This window comes from Stigmatopora argus, chromosome 7, assembly GCF_051989625.1.
Source record: "Stigmatopora argus isolate UIUO_Sarg chromosome 7, RoL_Sarg_1.0, whole genome shotgun sequence".
Classification (NCBI taxonomy): Eukaryota; Metazoa; Chordata; class Actinopteri; order Syngnathiformes; family Syngnathidae; genus Stigmatopora; species Stigmatopora argus.
The window spans coordinates 4,495,023-4,514,303 of record NC_135393.1 but is presented as its reverse complement, the minus strand read 5'-3'; the positions used below and the strand labels follow the sequence as shown (position 1 = coordinate 4,514,303).

Below are 19,281 nucleotides of genomic sequence, written 5' to 3'. Positions count from 1 at the left end.
TAGCCGTATTTTACTCACTAAAAATACTTTTTACCTGTACACAATATCCGTCCTCCTTTCTTTCCTCCTTCTTTTCTATCGCCATCGAAGCTAATGCTGAAAGTTGAGCCTGTCCTGTCGTATTTCTCGCATACGTTTTTATTCGATTTAGTGCTGAAAATGTTCGTTCCCGGTTGTGACAGGCTTGCTTGCTTTGGAGTTGTCCGACCTTTCTTAATGATGTTCAGCTTTTTTTTCTTGAAAGGGCTTTGGGGTCGCCAAATCGAATTCTGATTGGTTAAAGCAACAGTTTTATCATCGCTTGTTTTATGCAGCAGAGCCTGCAGAACTGACTGTGAAGGCCTCAAGGCAGAATTCTGACCCTGGCAACAAATAGCTGAAATGTGATTGGTTAGATGCTTAAATATGAAAACACACATCTGGAAGCAGCACAACCAGGGGAAAAGCAATGAAAGGAAGCTGACAGACAATTTGGAATTATTAATAAGTAATCATGGACAAAACATAATTAACATCAGTCTGTGATCCAGATATTTTTTTAGGTAAGCAGAGAAGGCCTTGCAGCTCCCTGACGGTCCACCACTGCATTAAACCCTTGGGTTTCATGCCCAAAAGCCAAGCAAAGTCTCTTTTTGGAAGCTACTCTGCTACGTGTGGACAAGGCTTAAATTAAGCACTCAAACGGCTTAATAAATGGTCAGTATTTGTAAAAAGCTCACTGTTTTATGGCTTAAATATTTGAATGACAAGATATACAAAAGACAGGACCTTGGATGAGAGAAATATTTTGATGTGGAAGTCTTTAATGTTTGTGTGGCCACAACAAAATCTAGTGAGTTTTGTGTTGCCTTTTGGCTAATATTACTTTGAAAAGCATTTATTATCTATTCCAGGAGTCAAACCACAATATAGCAATTGCTGCTTTAACTTTGGCGACCCAGTGAACAACTGGTTAGTGCGTCGGCCTCAAAGTTGTGAGATTGGGGGTTCCCATCCCAGGTCCTGACCTTCCTGTGTGGAGTTTGTATGTTCTCCCCGGGCTTGCGTGGGTCTTCTCCAGGTACTCCGGTTTCCTCCCACATCCAAAAAACATGAGTGCGAGTGTGAATGGTTGTCCATCTCCTTGTTCCCTTCAATTGGCTGGCCACCAATTCAGGATGTCTCCTGCCTGGTGCCCGAAGTCAGCTGGGACAGGACCGACTCCGACTTACTCTCACTTGCGGAACAGTGTAAGCAAATACCTTCTGTAATTACCATGAAATGTACCCTCAAACAAAATCTCCATGCAGTATTGATGTAGACTGCAACGACCAAGGCGAGATTCAAAATTTGCAGTGACCCCTCCAGCTATAAAACAAAATCAATTATGCAAGGAAAAGTTTTTACTCAGCTCCCAAAGTAACATTGCAGCATTATTGTGTGACAAAAATATCACAGGTACACTTCAGGTTCAGTTAAAATTGTAAATGTGAAATTTCATGCATTTTATTGGAAACAGGGAAAAAAAACAATTTTACTGAACTCATCTTCAAACTCATCAACAAACAAAGTAAACTTAGTGTAGATCACAAAATGCAGTTACTTTTAGATATTCAATTTGTTAGGTAAAATTTGACCAGGTAACATTCATGTGTAAACGGTAGTATGATGATACACTGTCCACCCCTCCTCTGCATCATACAGCATCCTACTGCTGGACTTGGAGGTAGAACCTGTTTATGCTGTCTCAAACACAACACTTAAGTAGAAATTAAATTTTAAAAATATTTAGATAACGACTTCAACCCTGCATATTTTATGACTAAAACACCACCATGAATGTAACAATATAAGGGGCATTTCCTGATGCTTTGGACAACAATATTAGCATGTGGCAGATTCAAAACTTGCAAGAAACTATCATCATGATCACCTTGTTCTCGGATTTCTGCTTTTTAACGGTAAAAATTGCTTCATTTAGGGCACTTGTGACAAAATACGGAACAGACATATTTCTCAGCACTAATCTGGCCTTTGTATTGTAGACTGATTGCATATGGCATTTTCCCAAGGAAAATGGTTGTCGTAGTTTTGTATTTGACGGTAAGAAGCAATTATAAGATGAATACCGTACATCCCAGTTCTTTTCACACACTAAAACAACTTAGATGGGATATCACACTATTATACATTTTGCGATCACTTTTGCACACACCTTTCGATAATTCAAACTTTTACACAATTTATTTGAATTAACAATGACATCTTGGCAGACACAAGTTTATAAAACACATAAATGACCTCAGATCATATAATGGTGAATAAAGATGTTTGTACAAGGAAATTACTTGCATCAACAACACAACAATGAAGTAAACCATTGTAAATTTAATGACGGTAAAGTTCATTTTTCCAAATTCTGAACCTGTTAATATACTGAAAGATCATGCCAAAATGTTATTTACTTCCAGGGGATTCGGGTTAAGTCCTATATAATGGACACATTATTAAGATGTTTCACGGATCGTTGATTATCCACTGGTGTGTTGAAACCCTGTGATTTGTTCTGCTTCCTGTAAAGTTTTTGACAGTTCTTGTGATTCACCGGCGGCGACTTCACGCCTCGAGTTCAACAGTGTAGTAGAAGAGGCCTCATTTCCAGAGGGAAGTGCTGATTCCGCTTGAAGACCTGCAGGACTCTTCTGGTCAGTCAAAGGTCTGGTGAGGCCCAGGCTGGTGAGGGCATCCAGATTTCCATCCGGGTCCACCATCATATCGATGACTGAACAATAACAAACACTAAAATGTAATTATTTCGATTTTCATGCTTGCAAAAGTGTCCAATAATAGTAAAAACTTTTGATAAAAATTCGATTTTTTTAAATTGAAATTACACCACCCGATCCCCACAGACAACAGTGACGCTTTTGTGACATGAACGCTAGTTCCAGGCCAACGCTCAGGAAAAGAAGGGGATGACAAGGAAATGTGTTTTTAGCTTGGTTAGCAATAAAGGGTAACACGGAGCATGAACGGAAAAGGACAACAACACGGCCGAAATGAGAACTTATGAGATGCAGGACAACACAGAGGTGATACACTAAAAGAGCCAAGTTAATTCTCCCTGGCGTTTTTATTTTTATCTCCTCGTAAATACCTGTGCATACAGAGCAGCCTTATTGAAAATGTCCTTAACCCACTGTCCTCTTTTGCGGACAGCCTGTAATATTTTCTCACTTGATATCAAGGTGTTTCTCCATCTAATGTAAATGTTTTGAAAACATTGCAAAATCTAAAACTTGTTATCTTGGGTTAAAATGGGTTAACTTTATTTTTTTTTTTTTAATTGTGAACGGCCATATGTGAGTTAAATTTCTTAAGTTTCTTTTTGTTAGGCTGAAAATATTCTGCTTGCCAATGGTGATGATGTCTTCAGTTGATTCTTTTATTTATTTCCTATTGCACAGCATCTTTTGGTTTGATGGCACATTTACCTATATCTATACTATTATATAAATGCATCTTTGTCTGTGTGTGTATCTGTTCGAGCTCTATGGATTCTGATACAGCTGAACCAATTTTCATGAAAATTGACAAAGTTATATTTTGTGTCTGGGAGTGACATAGGCTAGGTATTGTGTCAAAACACCCCCGATAAATATCGAAAATCGATAATCGAAAAAATCGGGTTTCCGAAAAAAATGTCCGATACACACCAAATTTGACACACGTTTGCAAGCTACCGTCATAAGTGTTAATCCGGAGTTTCAAGATCATGGGTATCTCAACAGCAAAGAAAATTGATAAAATATTAAAACCACTGCAAGAACAGTGCTTTGCACACGGCCAGCTCAACGTAGCCAGCTCGCGTGTCGACTCTCCATCCACGCTCCGAGCGGGGAAGACTTTTTGGACCGGTGAATTGTAATATAACATAAAAAGATTTAAATGAACTTGGATTACGATGCAGACACACTCAAAAAAAGTTTAATCTAACCTTATACTAAACTTAATTCTAATTTAGTTTTACATTTTTATACCTTTTCCTGGGTTGGCTGTTTGCCCCGCCTCCACCCTCACATTCACTATCGAAGGGCTTTTTGCTGTTGTATTCCCTTCAAAATATTCCGAAAATGTTGCACACAAATGTCCTCACAATAGGATAACGCACGACCAATTGCCAACGAGAAGTAGTCTTGAATTAGTGATCGCTCCGCCAACGGGAGCTAACAGGCTAAGGGGGAAAAAACACTGAAAAAATGCAACGCTCCGCTCAGTGCTCGCAGAGACATTACAAAGAGGGAGTTACGACCATAAATATTACACGAGGAGTTGTGGGGGAGAGAGCCAGTGCCCCTGATGTTCTTATGAGCAGCCAACGAGAAGGAATATATACTACTCGTATTAGCAATCGCTCCGGCATTCGCGCTGAGTGACGAAAAAACCCTGAAAAAAATGCTACGCTCCGGCCAGTGCTCGTAGATATCTGTTATACACAATGATAAACAGCCTCTCATGTCTTTGCCACCTGGCTTTCTCGTATCTCGAAATTTTTCTCGTATCTCGAAATTTTTCTCGTATCTAGAGATAATTATTTGCTCGAAATTTTACTCGTATCTCGAAATGCTCGTATGTCGGGGTGCTCGAATGTCGAGGTACCACTGTATTCTGAAGTGAACTGTTCCCCATTACCTGATGGATGCATATCGCACACGCGTACTAACAATCGGGCTCTTCTGCTTGTAAAAAATAAAGGCGCCTGTCTTTCTGCAGGTTTTATTCTTTACTTTTCAAAGTGTAAGGAGGGAGTTGTCTTATGTTTACGGAACAACAAAAATAATTTTTAAACTCATCATAGTTCATATTCTCTTTTCTTATAAAGTGGGGTAACATAGTTACTTTCATATTTGAATAAGGAGGAAAGTAATTTATTTACTTATTCACAGAAGTTTGAAGTTTCAAATTTCAAACAAAAAAGATTTGATGGTTACCGTGATAATCATCGATATTGACTGATATAATTTTTTTATCGAGATAACAATTTTTGTAATATCGCCCAGCTCTAATTTTACATCATATAAATCGACGTTAATCAAGCTCTAGCGCAACTCATACCAACAACATAAAAGTGAGTTAGCGTCATATGCGAAACATAATCTATACACTTCACTAAAACAAACTATACCACGTTGTTGAAATCAAAGAAAAATACAGCGATTTGGTTATTTCTCTCATACAGATATAAACATTTACATACCTAGCAGTTGTCTTTCCACTCTCTTTAGATCTTGAATAATAGTGGAAATCTCCTGGTAAAAAAAGAAATATGAACATTAAGTCTCATTGATGTAATGGAGAAATGTTTTTAAGTGAATGCTTGTTTGTGCTTTTGGCATAATATTGGAGATTTAAGTAATATTGGGAGAAGAAAGTAATACAATTATGAGATTACAAACATTTGCTTGTTGATTCTTACATCACTCCAACTGGAAGTTGTTTGGGGTCCGCAGACAAACTTTTGATGACATTAGGTGGGTGTGATTTTTTTTATTTTTGAATAATTTGGGGGCTTTATTTGATTCCTTTTGATAAAATTTTTTATGAGAATGACTTTATATTGTTAATATAGGCGACATTGTTTTAATTTGAAGATTTTCAGATGGTGGTATGCCTTGAGATTATTTTTTAAATGCAACAAGTGTGCTGCCAGTCAAAAAAGTTTGGGAAACACTCTTCTAGTGTATACCACCTGACCAATAGTGGGCACTAATTTACCTTAAACTCAGCCAAAACTGAATTTGATTCAAATATAGAGTGCCGGATTTAGCAAATTAAAACGTACAAAGGAATTGTTTTTCCATTTACATTACGACAATTAAGATCAGTTTTGAGCCAATTGGATTCTCACCATGTTGGAGCTCTTTAACAGCAATGAATCATGCTCTGCCTGGAGTTTGCTCTCAATCTCCTCCCATTTACGGTCTTTATCCTTGAAAAGGAACCTACAGATCGAGAAGCAGTAAAAATATAAAAGCAAAACACACAATAATTTTCAATGTAGCTCTCCACATTAATGGATTGAATAATGTAATTAAATTAATATGGTGGTAATATCGGATAAAGCTTGTCAGTTGTCATTCTATGTGTGATAACGAGGATTTTTTGCCAATGGCTGTTGGTGAGTGTCTATGTGATGTTTCACTCATAATGGCTTTGGTGGCCTAGTTTCAGCAAATAAGAAAGACAATCAAAGGAAAAATCAAAACACAAGCCAAGTCAAGTATGTATCAGAAAAATCATACCCTATTTTAAAACATGGGTGAATGCATATTGTGGTGCAGTGGAGTGCTCACCTGATTTTTCCTGCTGTTTTGTCGACAGATTGTCGTATTCTCTTAGAGAGCTGATTCACAGATGGTATGAGTAAACTATCCAGAATTGCCTGGTTAGATGAAAATAGGTTTCAATGTAACATTATATTACTACTCCCAAAGAATCTGAATTCATAAATAATTCATTTTTGTGAATTTGTACAGTATATATAGTAATTATCAAACAGAGGGGCAATGTAAGCATTAAAATCCATTACTGTCCACAATGTGGCAAATGGCTGGTTTCCCCATGTATATTAATCCCGAGTATGTCGAGGTGGAGCAACATGGAAGTTCAGATTCCATTTAAGTCCAGGCAGATTGCACTTATCTGAAAATAGAGCTCCTTGGACGGCTAATTGACGGTTGGACGACACGGAGGACCGAGAAGGAAGTTTAATTTCTCGGCTGGCGATCCAGCAGTGCATGCCGGCGGCGAGCGAGGTGTGCCCCGCCACCTGGCCCCAGCCGAAACAGACAGCAACAAGTTTGTTTGGAAGCGGATGCCTTCCCGGTCATTTTTATTACAAGGTGAACTCAACGTGCGGATCATCATGTGTGGTATTGCTGCTGCCCGGCTTCATGGTAAAGCCAGCTTTAATCATCAAGTTCGACCGTGCTCATGGGTTAACAAATAAGAACAAAGCCTATGTTTTGACAGATTCGTTTATAACAGACAATGGTGTTTTTTAAGTTGTTTTGTTACCTGACATGTTTAGTCAGGCAAATACAGTAATCCCACGATTATCGCGGACAATGGACCCATGGCCACAAGAAGACAAGGGACTTAGGGCTTAGGACTTGAACTAAAATTCCCATTTACCTGTTTTTTTTATTTTATTTTATTTATATTAAGCGGAGAGGAACTAATTTCATATCGCGGCCATGTCTGGTCTACGATAACCGCGATCTTCGAGGGATTACTATATGTATATTCTTTGATGAGCGCTCTCTAGTGGTCACTGTATCTAACAGCATGGATGGTAATGCAGATTATTTGTAGTCTTATAATATACCTAACATGCATTTCAAAACTGTATTTGGGTTTTGATGAGACCGGTGTACACTATAATGAATACGGTTTTCATATTGAAAGAGGGACTTACTTCATCTCTGTTCCAAGTTTGTCGTCGAATAGATCGAGATGATCCCTGTGACCCTTTGGACCTCGGTCTCATTTCAATTGACTTTCCATTTGCTTCCATAGCAGTGCTATGATCTGTGGAGGGACCCCCTAGGTCCAAGCTGTCGTCGCATTCCTCCAACTATAACAGAATATACATTTTGTGCATTCCAAGTGTGTTGAGATTGATATTTGATTTGTTTAATTTATGGATAGTGGATTTAAAAATTCATCACTTTTGCTAATCAATGTTCAGCGATACTGTCAAATATTCACAATACCATGACTCCAGGATCAGTCGTTGCAGGGCTCACTGTGTCAATCTCTCCAGCAACATCATGAATCTCTCTTGCAAGCATTGCTAAATCTTTGGCAAGGTCCTGGCTAATCCTGTTGAGCAAATGATAACCAAATATGATTTTTAATTTTTTTTCAAACATTTATTTTATCTCATTTGCAAGGTGAGAATCCTCTATTGGACACATCTCATCTTCTCCCGCTTTATCTGATGTCGGATCGCGGGGGCAGCAGCTTTGACAGGGAGGCCCAGACTTCCCTCTTCCCAGCCACTTCATCTAGCTCTACCGGGAGTATCCCAAGGCGTTCCCGGGCCATCCGGGAGACAAAGCCTCCCCAACGTGTCCGAGGTCGGCCCCGTGGTCTCCTCCCGGTGGTACGTGGCCGGAACACCTCCCGAGGGAGGAGTCCAGGTGCCATCCTGATCAGATGCCCAAGCCAACTCATCTGGTTCCTCTCGATCCGGAGGAGCAGCAGCTCTACTCCGAGCCCCTCCCGGATGACCGAGCTTCTCACCTTATCTAAGAGAGAGTCTGGACATTCTGCAGAGGAAACTCATTTCAGCCGCTTATATCCGGGATCTTGTTCTTTTGACCACGACCTACAGCTTGTGACCATAGATGAGGGTAGGAACGTAGCTCGACCAGTAAATAGAGAGCCTCGCCTTTTGGCTCAGTTCATTCTTCACCAAGATAGACCGGTGTAGAGTCGGCATCACTGCAGATGCTGAACCGATCCGCCTGTCGATCTCCCATTCCATTCTTCCCTCACTCGTGAACAAGACCCCAAGGTACTAAACTCCTCCACCTGGGGAAGGACCTGATCCCTGACCCGGAGAGGGCATGCCACCTTTTTCCGACTGAGGATCATGGTCTCAGATTTGGAGGTGCTGATTTTCATTCTGACCGCTTCATATTCGGTTGCGAATTGTTCCAGCGAGAGTTGGAGATCACGGCCTGATGAAGCCAACAGAACCACATCATCTGCAAAAAGCAGGGATGCAATAATGAGGCCACCAAATCAGAACCCCTCAACACCACGGTTGCGCCTAAATATTCTGTAAATAAAAGTGATGAACAGAATCGGTGACATAGGGCAGCCTTGGCATAGTCCAACCCCCATTGGAAACTGATCCGACTTACTGCCAGCTACGCAGACCAGACTCTGACACCGGTCATAAAGGGACCGGACCCTGCGTAACAGGGGTTCGGGAAGCCCCCGGCACTGCTTCTTATGGGAAGGCGACACACGAATTGAGGAGGTCTTCGAAGTATTCGACCCACCGGTTCACAACATTCCGAGTGGAGGTTAGCAGCGCCCCAACCCCACTATAAAAAAAAATAAAAACATTAAAAAAAAATGTCTAGTCAATCTCCACTGTGTTGATGGTGCGCTGCTTCCCCTTTTGAGACGCCGGATGGTGGACCAACATTTCTTTGAAGCCATCCAGAAGCCGTTCTCCATGGCCTCACCGAACTCCTCCCATTGCCTCGGAGACGACCAGAGCCACGTGCCGCTTGGCCACTCACTACCCGTCATCTGCCTCCGGAGTCCCATGGGCCAAAAGGGCCGTCCATCAGCGCGTTCTGGGATTACCGCCACGATAGGCACTGATCACCTTACGGCCGCAGCTCCAGTCTGCTGCAATAGAAGCGCGGAACAAGGTCCACTCGGACTCAATCTCCCCCACGTCTTACCGGACATGGGAGAAACTCTGTCAGAGGTATGAATTGAAACTCCTTCTGACAGGGGACTCCACCAGGCGTACCCAGCAGACCCTTACAAAACGTTTGGGTCTACTGGGCCACACGGCCATCCGTCCCCACCATCGGAGCCATCTCACCGCCAATTGAAAAAGGTATTCTTGTATCTATTCCCATGGTTTCACAGAAAAAATGCTCACACCTTAAAATATGACACGTCAGTTTACATCATCTGATGTTTTCAAACTCTACCTACCTGGCTATTTCCTCACTGTGTGCTGTCCAGTCTCTCATATATTCCTCTTGATCGTTCAAAGCTGGATTCAGGTCTGCAGAATTAGTTGCAATTGGCCCCGAGCCACCTAGTTGGGCCACACGTGTGGAGGGAACTGATCGTGCCTGGCGCTGTTTGGACAGATGGCGGTTGGAGCCATACTCGTCCTCCGAGGTGGAGGTATACTCTACAGGTATACGTCTCCATCGAGTGCTGGCTATGGAAAGAATGCAGGATTCGGTTAAACAGACATTTCAGGGTGTCCCCCGCCTTGTGCCCGAAGGCAGCTGGGATAGGCTCCAGCATCCCCCGCAACCCTAGTGATAATAAAGCGGTTAAGAAAATGAAATGGAAAAAAAAGATTTGTTAAAACAATAATAAAAAAGGTTTGACTAAATAAGAAGAATGTTTCTTGACACTCACACATGGCCTGTCCGTATGAGGACGCAGCTTTACTTTTGTCAGGGAGTTTGGAGGCACTGTTTGCCCTGGCTCTGGGTCCACATACAGAAGGAACATTGGACCCCTTTTGTCCATGTCTAGTAGCATAATCTGCAACAGCACTTCTAGCTCCGAATCCTCTGCTTCTCATCACAGTGGCTTCAGAATCACTCTGGGCAGAAGGAGATCCAACCCTTGGTCTTCTTGGCTGCGCCAGAGCCTCTATCCTTGACATTCCTCTCTTTGCAAGGCCTGTGGAACTGGTAGTTGAAGCTTCAGATGCCACAGACATCCTGTCGAAATCTGCAGGTTCGGTATCGGTGGAATCACCCAGTCGGGCTCTCCGAAGTATGGACGACCTTGTGGGCCTAGGCTTGGGAACACTTGTGGTTTTACTGGCTGGAAGAGAAGCAGAGGCCTGGTTGATCTTAGCTCGACTGGATTTGGTGCTAGCACCCACAGTCTTGCTTCCTGTTTGGGTTTTGGGCCGGGAACCTCTTGGTTCCTGTGTGGTCGGAGGGGTATCAGAGAGAAGCGAGTTGGAATTAACATCGTCATCAGTCAGGTCCAGAGAAGTCCAAGGCTGCTGAAGACCTTGTGTTCTTGTCTTAACCCTCTTGTCCTGACTCTCTCGACCAGCAGCTGGGCCTTTGTTGTTGGAGCACAAAACCGTTTTCTCTTTTTGCTGTCCTACAAGAATGCGCCGTTTTTGTACCATTTTCCTTGCGCCACCAGCCTGGCTTACTGTACTAGTTGTGTCTACGTCCGATTCTGGTGATATTGAACCTTCAATGGATTGACTTGGTGGTTCACCTTGGTCTGATACAGTGGTTTCTAAGAAAGCTGCCACTAGCTCAGAGTCTTTTTGTAGCATCTCAATGTCGATGGCAGCCTCCCGACCTGTGAGTCCATCGATACGGGGAATCAACTCAATGGGTACATTGGAGCTTGGCTTCTCAACAGTAAAACTCTCCTGTCTTAAATATGGTTTTCCACTACTCTCCCTGTTCTTTTCTTCTTCCTTTTTCCTCCTGTGCACTTCATCTTTTCTCCTTTCCCCACTTGTCTTTGGCCGAGGGGGTAGCCTAGCCATCACACCTGACTGACTTGCTCTACCATAACTGCTACCCTGAGACCTGGCTGGTGAAGAGCGACTTGGGCTACCATGAGCAGGAAAATTTGGCTGATCTGCCATTTTACTCTCAGCTTTTACTTTCTCTTGAAGTTCTGTGTCCTGCTTCTCTCCCATGTCAGTGTTCACACCACAATTTAGGTTCCTCCTACTTTGGGTCACGTCCTCAGCAGACACCTGGGGCAGAGTTTTTCTTTTACGTTCTTTTTGACCAGATGAAGCATAGGAATGGCTGGATTCACTAACGTCTGCTGAAACACATGAAACGTTTGCAATATTAGCACTGCCATTGGTGTATGTGAGGAGCTGTAATAGGTGTAGTCATGCTAATTTTGTATATTTGACACAAAACAAAAATGAATTTGTGTTATTTGTATTCAAAGGTGCTTTAGCACCTTTGTTGGTGCCTGTAATGTGACTCTCGCCACCAGATCCCTCAGGGTCCGTTCTTATGTGGCTGGCAGCCAGAATAGCCCACTGTGAGACCCAGCGTGGACCACCTACCACCAGATCGTCAGTCAGTGCCTGGAAAATAAAAGAAAGTGCATTTATAGCCATGAAAGAGGATTCTATGGGAAGTCGTAGTCATTTGCAAAATAACTGTGTTTTCTAATTTAACCATATACTCTGGACCAGGGGTGGGCAAACAATTCCACAAAGTTCCACAGCGGGTGCAGATTTTTATTCCAACCCATCAAGAGGACACCTTTCCACCAATCTGGTGTCCTACAAAAGCAATCTGTGTTTTGCAATCAGGTGCTTCTTGTTTTCAAACTGTTTGTGCTGGCTCATCTGGAACAAAAATCTGCACCCATCGCGGCCCTTGAAGACTGGTCTGCCCTTCCCTGCTCTAGACAAACTCATAAATAAGCATTCATTAAACATAGACGTCCACACCACTGTTCAAATGCCAAGCTTCTGTGATATGAGAGAAAAAAGATGTTAATAACGTAATCTACAACCTGCTCAACTTAATTCAAGAAAAAGGAAGACTGCATTAATGCGGCTGCACCAGTGTGTGTACACTCTCTTTAACCAATCATTTTCAAACATCAGTTAAGTTTTGAATGTTCCTTTAGTTTTTTTCGTTTTGTATGTGTGAGATGTGTATATATAACTAATGTGTTCCCACCTCTGTTTCCAAGAAGCCAGGTTTTCCTCTTTCTCTAGTACCAGTCCTGTGAGAGGTTAGGGTCTCTTTTAGGTCTGCACTTCCCACTCTGGAAACATGCCCTGTCTCAGGTTCATCTACGCCAAACACCTAACAACAGAAAAATGAAAGACAACCATTTACACTAATCTTGTTAACATGAAATTGATCCCATCTAAATTCAGGACAACAGTCGTTGTTCTTTTCTTCCCACTTTGTCAATCATTTTTCGGGCCTCCTCTTCTTCACGATCTCCATTTTCCAGCTCAATGGTGTATGTTCCTCTGTCGCTACAATCATCTCCATGCTGATAGCACTCATCGTGACTGCTTTGTTGATGTAGTGCAGCGCCATGTTGCCTGTCTACCAAGCCGATTGCCACTTTTGTACTTGAAGACCTACGGCGACGAGCTGGACTTTCCTCTTCTGCAAAGAGCCCCTCTGGCACGTTAGCTCGCACTTCTCTTATCTTCATTCCGGTTCCACTCCAAAGCCCCAAAGAGCGCTCCTCCAGAGCAGCAGCCCTGCGTTGTTCTCCTACCGCATTCTCGGAGTCACTCTGTGTGCCATCCTCATGTTTGCTGTCTGTCATAGAAGAATGGCAAATAGGCTTAAGATGGGGCATGAGCGTATGGTGGAACTGCTGGCATATTCAAGTACATTAAAGCGCATTAAGTACCTTTCAGACTCCGCAGTTGAACAGGAAGATCACTCTTGACACTTTCTCCACCATCTTCTGCCACCGTTTCTTTGACAGTCAACGGCAGCTCATTCTGGGCCAACCAATCAGCGACTTTGACCTCTGCTGCTACCATGGCTGTCTGAAGTGGACTCAGTTCCTCTCCCACTGGCCTTTTTGGTCTTGCCTTCGTGTCTAAGCCCAACTTTTCAACCCGATCTTTGACTGTTACTTTGCCCAATGCCCCAGCATCAAATTCGATGGTGTAGGATGCGTGACCATGGACAGGCTCTGTAGCAGATGAAGCACCATCCTCTTGATCTTTAGATGTGGACTCACGACTCTCTTTCCTTTCTGGGGGAGCATCTTTAGTTGGGATTTCAAAGTAGCTCGGCTCCTGAGTAGAAGATAATTGCAGGGAAGCCTTTGGAATTTCGGCATTCTTCTTTGGGTCTGTTAGAAAAAAACAAAGTTGTGTGTTGAATTAATTCATTCATCTTTCATACCGCCCATCCTCGTGAGGGTTGCACACTCTAGACTGGTCACCAGTCAGTCGTAGGGCACACAGAGAGACAAACGACCGTCCGCACTCCCAATCATACCGCCACCAGCGGGAACTGAGCCTCCGCCTCCCCGCAACGAAGTCAGGCGAGTGAACCTCTACATCATGAGGCGGCGTTGTATGTTGGATTAACACTTGAAAGTCTTATCTCATATTATCATTTAGGTTGCAATATAGAGCCAGATATTGTGAAACACAAGCAACAGAAGAAGAAAAATGTGTTGAAGATGCGTTGTAAATACCTGTTTGAGCTTTTTCACGACTTCTGTCAGAAATCTTTTCTTCAGAGTGATCATCAGCGGCTCCGTCACCCCACCAGGCAGGCTGTCCATAAAGAGGTGTTCCCCTGTGTAAAACTGCCAGATCTTGAACAGAAAAAAAAACGCTGTATCATGACGTTTTGGTTTAAGCAGAAACATGGGCAAAAAAACGACAATGTACAAATGAATGATGATTGATTGAAGGATCCTTCAGCATTAGAACTCAAGAAGTTCCACTGTATCCTGATAACTAACCTGCCATCTTTTCTTCTACCTTGCTGGGCTCTGTGGGTTTAGCGGACAATGCCTCACACTCTGGCGCTGCTTCTGATTTCGATGACTCCCCCTCCACAGGCCTTCTCTGGTTGAGCTGAAGTTGACTGCTATACTTCTCATGCTGAAAAAAGGAAGAAATAATTAGATAGGGTAACAGGAGTTGGAAAAAATGCCAACAAGTTGAAATACAGAGGTATTTAAAAATAATATAAACATTTTGAAAAATATGGAACATGCAGCTTGACTTTCTATGAGTGACAGTTGAAGAGCTGTTATCTTAGTATTGATTTAAACCCACCGTTTATAAATTTTGCTCTTATGGTGGATGCCATTATATTGTGGATTCTGGGTTTACTATGCTTAAATCCTTTTAACTCTGTCACGGCGTGTATGAAATTCAGTCTAAACAAGCCCTTAAGTAAAAAACCCTCAATTAAGTCAAACCTCCCAGTGAAATAAACTTGATTTAAAGACATAGAAAAGCAGTCTCACCTTAAGAGCCTCTTCGGGTATGTGCAGCTCTCCACGAACAACAGTGAACATGTTTGTATGTGAGAAAAGCTAAGGTAAATGTTGTCAAAGGTGGTATCCTCATCTAAATTGTTCCAAACTATAGAGAGTAAAGCATTTCACATTACAGCGCCGGCTATGCTGCCTGAAAGAGGACAGAAGATACTCAAAGGATATCGTAACCGAACCTCAACTTGTCATCGATCTTCAGCGTGACATACATTTGCTCTTGTACTCTGACATCGTTGACAAAAGTCTGCAAAAATAAAAATAGTAAAACAAACAATGTGGTTAAGCATATACTATGTGCCGTATATTAATTATGGCTAACAAATTCCTACATTTACAAGTATGGCAAATGTTCCTATCGAAGGAAAAATAAAATGTTTTTTTTCATATGCTGTTCATTTTCTGTACATGTGAAACAATACAGTAATACCTTGACATACGAGTGTCCCAACACAGGAGAAATTTAAGATACGAGGACATTTCAGAGTAAATATTTTCCTTGAGATACGAGACAAATTTGAGATACGAGCATACGATATGTATCCCGATGCGGTCGTCCGGGTGGGTGAGTGTGCGAGAGGCTGCTTATGAGAACAGCATCACTATTTCTTTCTCGCCGCATCTCCCTCGTGTAAAGATATCTACGAGCACAGGGCCGTACAGGTTGCATTTTTTACTGGAGAAAGCATGACCGAGTCGATAATCTGCGAAAAAGTCAGCGGAATCTACATGGACTTGAAAGCATAGCAAGCATCTGAAAAAGACACCAGCAGAACCCTTCAAAGCGAGTTGTGGCTGGTTCGTTTAAAAAAAACGAAATGGGATACACTGGGTTCTGAGGCATGGAGAAGCAGCAAGTTTCAACTCCAAAGCCGCAGTGGACTACACTAACAAATTTGCCTCGGTTTGAAGGTTTAAATGTAGTGTAACGTAAAGTTAAAACTTATTTTTAAGTGAGTGTGTGCATAGTAATCTAAGTTCATTTAAGTTAAATTTACTACCTTTTTATAATGTCAATAAAAACTTTGTGAAGGTTGTAGAAGATGGTTTATTGAACACAGTTGTTTTATTTAATTGGATTTACACGACTGAAGCTTTGTGTCCGTTGGGTATAAAGTATGTATAAAAAAAGTATTATGGATGTAAATGTGTAAAACTAAAATATGTATAAAAAAGTTGATGTCTATGCAATATTCAGCCTCCTAACAGTAATATTTTTGATTATTTATCCCTTGTCAGCGTATCTAAGAAATAGGAACTCCTGTTTAAAATTAAATTTTATATTCATATTGCTATTTCTGCGCAGCCTGGTGGAGCGAGTGGTTAGCGCGTCGGCCTCAAAGCTCTGGGGTCTTGGGTTCAATTACAGGTCACGTCCACCTGTGCGGAGTTTGCATGTTCTCCCCGGGCCTGTGTGGGTTTCCTCCGGGTACTCCGGTTTCCTCCCACATTCCAAAAATATGCATGGTAGGCTGATTACACACTCTAAATTGCCCGTAGGTATGAGTGTGAGTGTGCATAGTTGTCCGTCTCCTTGTGCCCTGCGATCGACTGGCCACCGATTCAGGGTGTCCTGCGCCTCTGGCCCGTAGTCAGCTGGGATAGGCTCCAGCACCCCCTGCGACCCTAATGAGGATAAAGCGGTTCAGAAAATGAAACAAGGTTGAGGTGAACTTCTGCTGACTGCATTTTTAACTTGGAATCATTTAAAGGAAAAAACAAGTGTTGAATTTGCGTAAAACGCATCCTGAGAGTGTTGAATAACCATGAACTCACCCCATTTAAACTGCCAAGGTCCTTAACTTTGTGTTCATCTGTATCCTCCTCATAGTTGATGACAGCATGTTGTTTGTCCACACTGCGGGACTAAATCACATTAGATTGCTGTTAGGAAAAAATATCTCTTGGGCCATTTATTATACAGAAGGGACATATATATGCATTGTTAATCTGTACCTGTAGCATTAGTTCACAGTCATCTCTCCCCACAAAGATCATCTCTCGGGGTAGCCGATGACGTGTCCCAACCGCACTCACGAGGAACCAGGACGTAAGACTCATGATGGACTTTTAGAATCACCTTTGACCTTTAATACATCCTGCTGAAAATAAAAGATTAGCATTCAAATCTAGACTCAACGTCACAAATTTGTGGACACCTGCTCAAATTAATGTTTTTCACAAGAGCTATGTGAGGAATATATAATGGTTCAATTGAGATATGTTTTACTTTTACCCCCTAAATTTAAATAAAACAGTTCAGTGCAACAGTGATGTGCTAAACATGACTTTATAATGACTACAGGTTTGATATGAAATGATTGTTTATCTATGTAAAACTTGCAATCAGTTGGTAACCAAGCCCCAGCAATCCCACGACCCCAGTGAGGTCAAGCAGTTGTATAATGTAATGTCAATCTCATCTCATCTCTCATCTCATTTTTGAACCACTTTATCCTCACTGGGGCCACGGGGGGTGCTGGAGCCTATCCCATCTGACTTCAAGGCAGAGGCGGGGGACACCATGATTCGCAGGGCACGAGGAGACAGACAACCATTCACACTTACACTGATAACTAGGGGCAATTTAGAGTGTCCAATCAGCCTACAATGCATGTTTTTTAAATGTGGGAGGAAACCAGAGTACCCGGAGAAAACCCGCACAGGCCCAGAGAGAACATGCAAACTCCACACAGGTGTACTGACCTGGAATTGAACCCAGGACCCCAGAGCTGTGAGGCCGAGGCGCTAACCACTCATCCGCCGGGCCGCGCAGAAATTAGCAATATGAATATAAAATTTAATTTTAAACAGGAGTTACTATTTCTTAGATACACTGACAAGGGATAAATAATCAAAAATATTACTGTTAGGAGGCTGAATATTGCACAGCCTTGTCTAAAGTGATTCAGGACGGCTCTCTTTTAATTATCTATATAGGCTTTCCTTCCAGCCCTTCTATGAGCATGATATCAGCATAAAAAGCACCACAACCTTTTGACTTAATTAGACAGACTTCCTGAATGCTGAAATAGCGGCATGAGCACACAGGCCTCCTTGCTGACTCATGTTTGAATTAATAGGCTACATCCACAGTGATCTGGCCATTTAACTGGGAGTGATTTTAAACCATCATCTTTATCCAAACTTGCCATCATCTTAAGGCGGTGGTTACAGTGGCCTAGATGTCGCCTTGAGATGTTTGACTCCATATCCGTCCTAAAATGCACAGAAACTCTCTTCCGACGATGACAAGGCACCGACTCGGCTCGCAGGGGGAGGCGGTAGATGGCTAATCAGCCAATGACAACGCCTGAAAATTAGCCCAGTACGGCCATGTTTCACATGATTATATATTTATACGTAGAGGAAAATTCGATGTTAACACGTTAAATTAAAACAATGTCAGTTCAACTCAACGCGTACGTGTGTTGTTTCACGCAAGCGTCGACCCTGGAAGGCTAGCTGTCTTATTAGAGGGGTACACAGCAATGTTCATCTAACCGCATCCCTCCACAGATAAGAGTCCCTCGCATCAGGACCGAAACACTTTGGTTTAAACACATAAAAGGAGCAAATATTTCACTCACCAACAGCTGCCACGGCGATCGCCTCCTGATTTCCGAGCTATATTTATTGAGAAAACTGATGCTGTTCTTGCTTCTTACTCGCTACTGGCCGCCAAGCCCAGTAAGCGTTAGAACGTCTTCGCCTCGCGGTGGCGCTGTGTTCTCGTGATGGGGAACTCGATACGTGGTTATCTAATAGGGCTGCCGTGAAGACAAGTCACTAAGCCAACCGTATTCAGTGGTGCATGTTTGTTTTTGTTTTTTTCCCTCCGAATAAAAAAAAGGAAAAATCTGATAATATATTATGAATTGTATGAAGACTGTACATTTTAAATGTTTTGACCAAGTAGTGTAATTATTTGTTGTTTGTTAAAAAAATGGGCAGATCGTTGTTAAATACATGAACAAGATTATTTGTAACGTTAAGGTTAAAAAAGTATTTACACTTTTTTTTTAAATCACAACATTTTGATCACTCCTATTTTGTACACTAGATGGCGCCAAAGTACCAGACTTCTGTTTGCATCTTTGTTTTCACTCTCATCCAAGCCAACCGAATGATAGTAGATCGTTCCAATGTATGCATACGTAAAAAAGTTTGATATTATTTGCTATAGTATTTATTCATTATTTCATTCATTCATTTATAGAACCGCTTATCATAAAAAGGGTCGCGGGGGTTGCTGGAGCCTATCCCGGCTAACTACGGTCACCAGGTGGAGGGACAACCTAAGTTGGTGACCAACCAATAGCAGGGCACAAGGATACGGACAAATATTCACGCTCACATTCATATTTAGAGTGAATTTGGAGTTTTCAACCAACCTAGCCTGCAAGTTTTTGGGATGTGGGAGGAAACCGGAGTACCCAGAGAAAACCCACACAAGGCCAGGGCAAATGCACGGTACGAAATAGAACTCGTACCACACCACAGATTTCAACCATT

The 19,281-nt window shown here is 42.2% G+C and overlaps 1 protein-coding gene across 3 annotated transcripts; it reads right to left on the bottom strand.

Annotated features, from left to right (window-relative positions):
* Nucleotides 1–1,449: 1,449 nt before the first annotated feature.
* Nucleotides 1,450–18,498, bottom strand: cep170ab (centrosomal protein 170Ab). 3 transcript variants are annotated; one of them, XM_077605496.1, is made up of 19 exons: nt 18,357–18,498; nt 16,723–16,868; nt 16,543–16,632; nt 14,935–15,013; nt 14,740–14,798; nt 14,227–14,368; nt 13,954–14,076; nt 13,150–13,602; nt 12,685–13,055; nt 12,453–12,581; nt 11,716–11,845; nt 10,171–11,571; nt 9,730–9,964; nt 7,755–7,863; nt 7,457–7,615; nt 6,333–6,421; nt 5,888–5,981; nt 5,237–5,288; nt 1,450–2,761 (listed from the first exon to the last, which is right to left on the bottom strand). In XM_077605496.1, the coding sequence occupies exons 2-19, from the start codon at nt 16,825–16,827 to the stop codon at nt 2,511–2,513; spliced, it is 4,071 nt and encodes a 1,356-aa protein (XP_077461622.1). In that variant the 5' UTR covers nt 16,828–16,868; nt 18,357–18,498; the 3' UTR covers nt 1,450–2,510. The 3 variants fall into 3 exon arrangements, 2 of the variants coding, with proteins under 2 accessions (XP_077461622.1, XP_077461623.1); XM_077605497.1 differs by having other exon boundaries at nt 10,171–11,568; XR_013301060.1 differs by lacking the exons at nt 1,450–2,761; nt 5,237–5,288 and having other exon boundaries at nt 5,913–5,981; nt 6,333–6,808.
* Between the last annotated feature and the right edge of the window lie 783 nt (nt 18,499–19,281).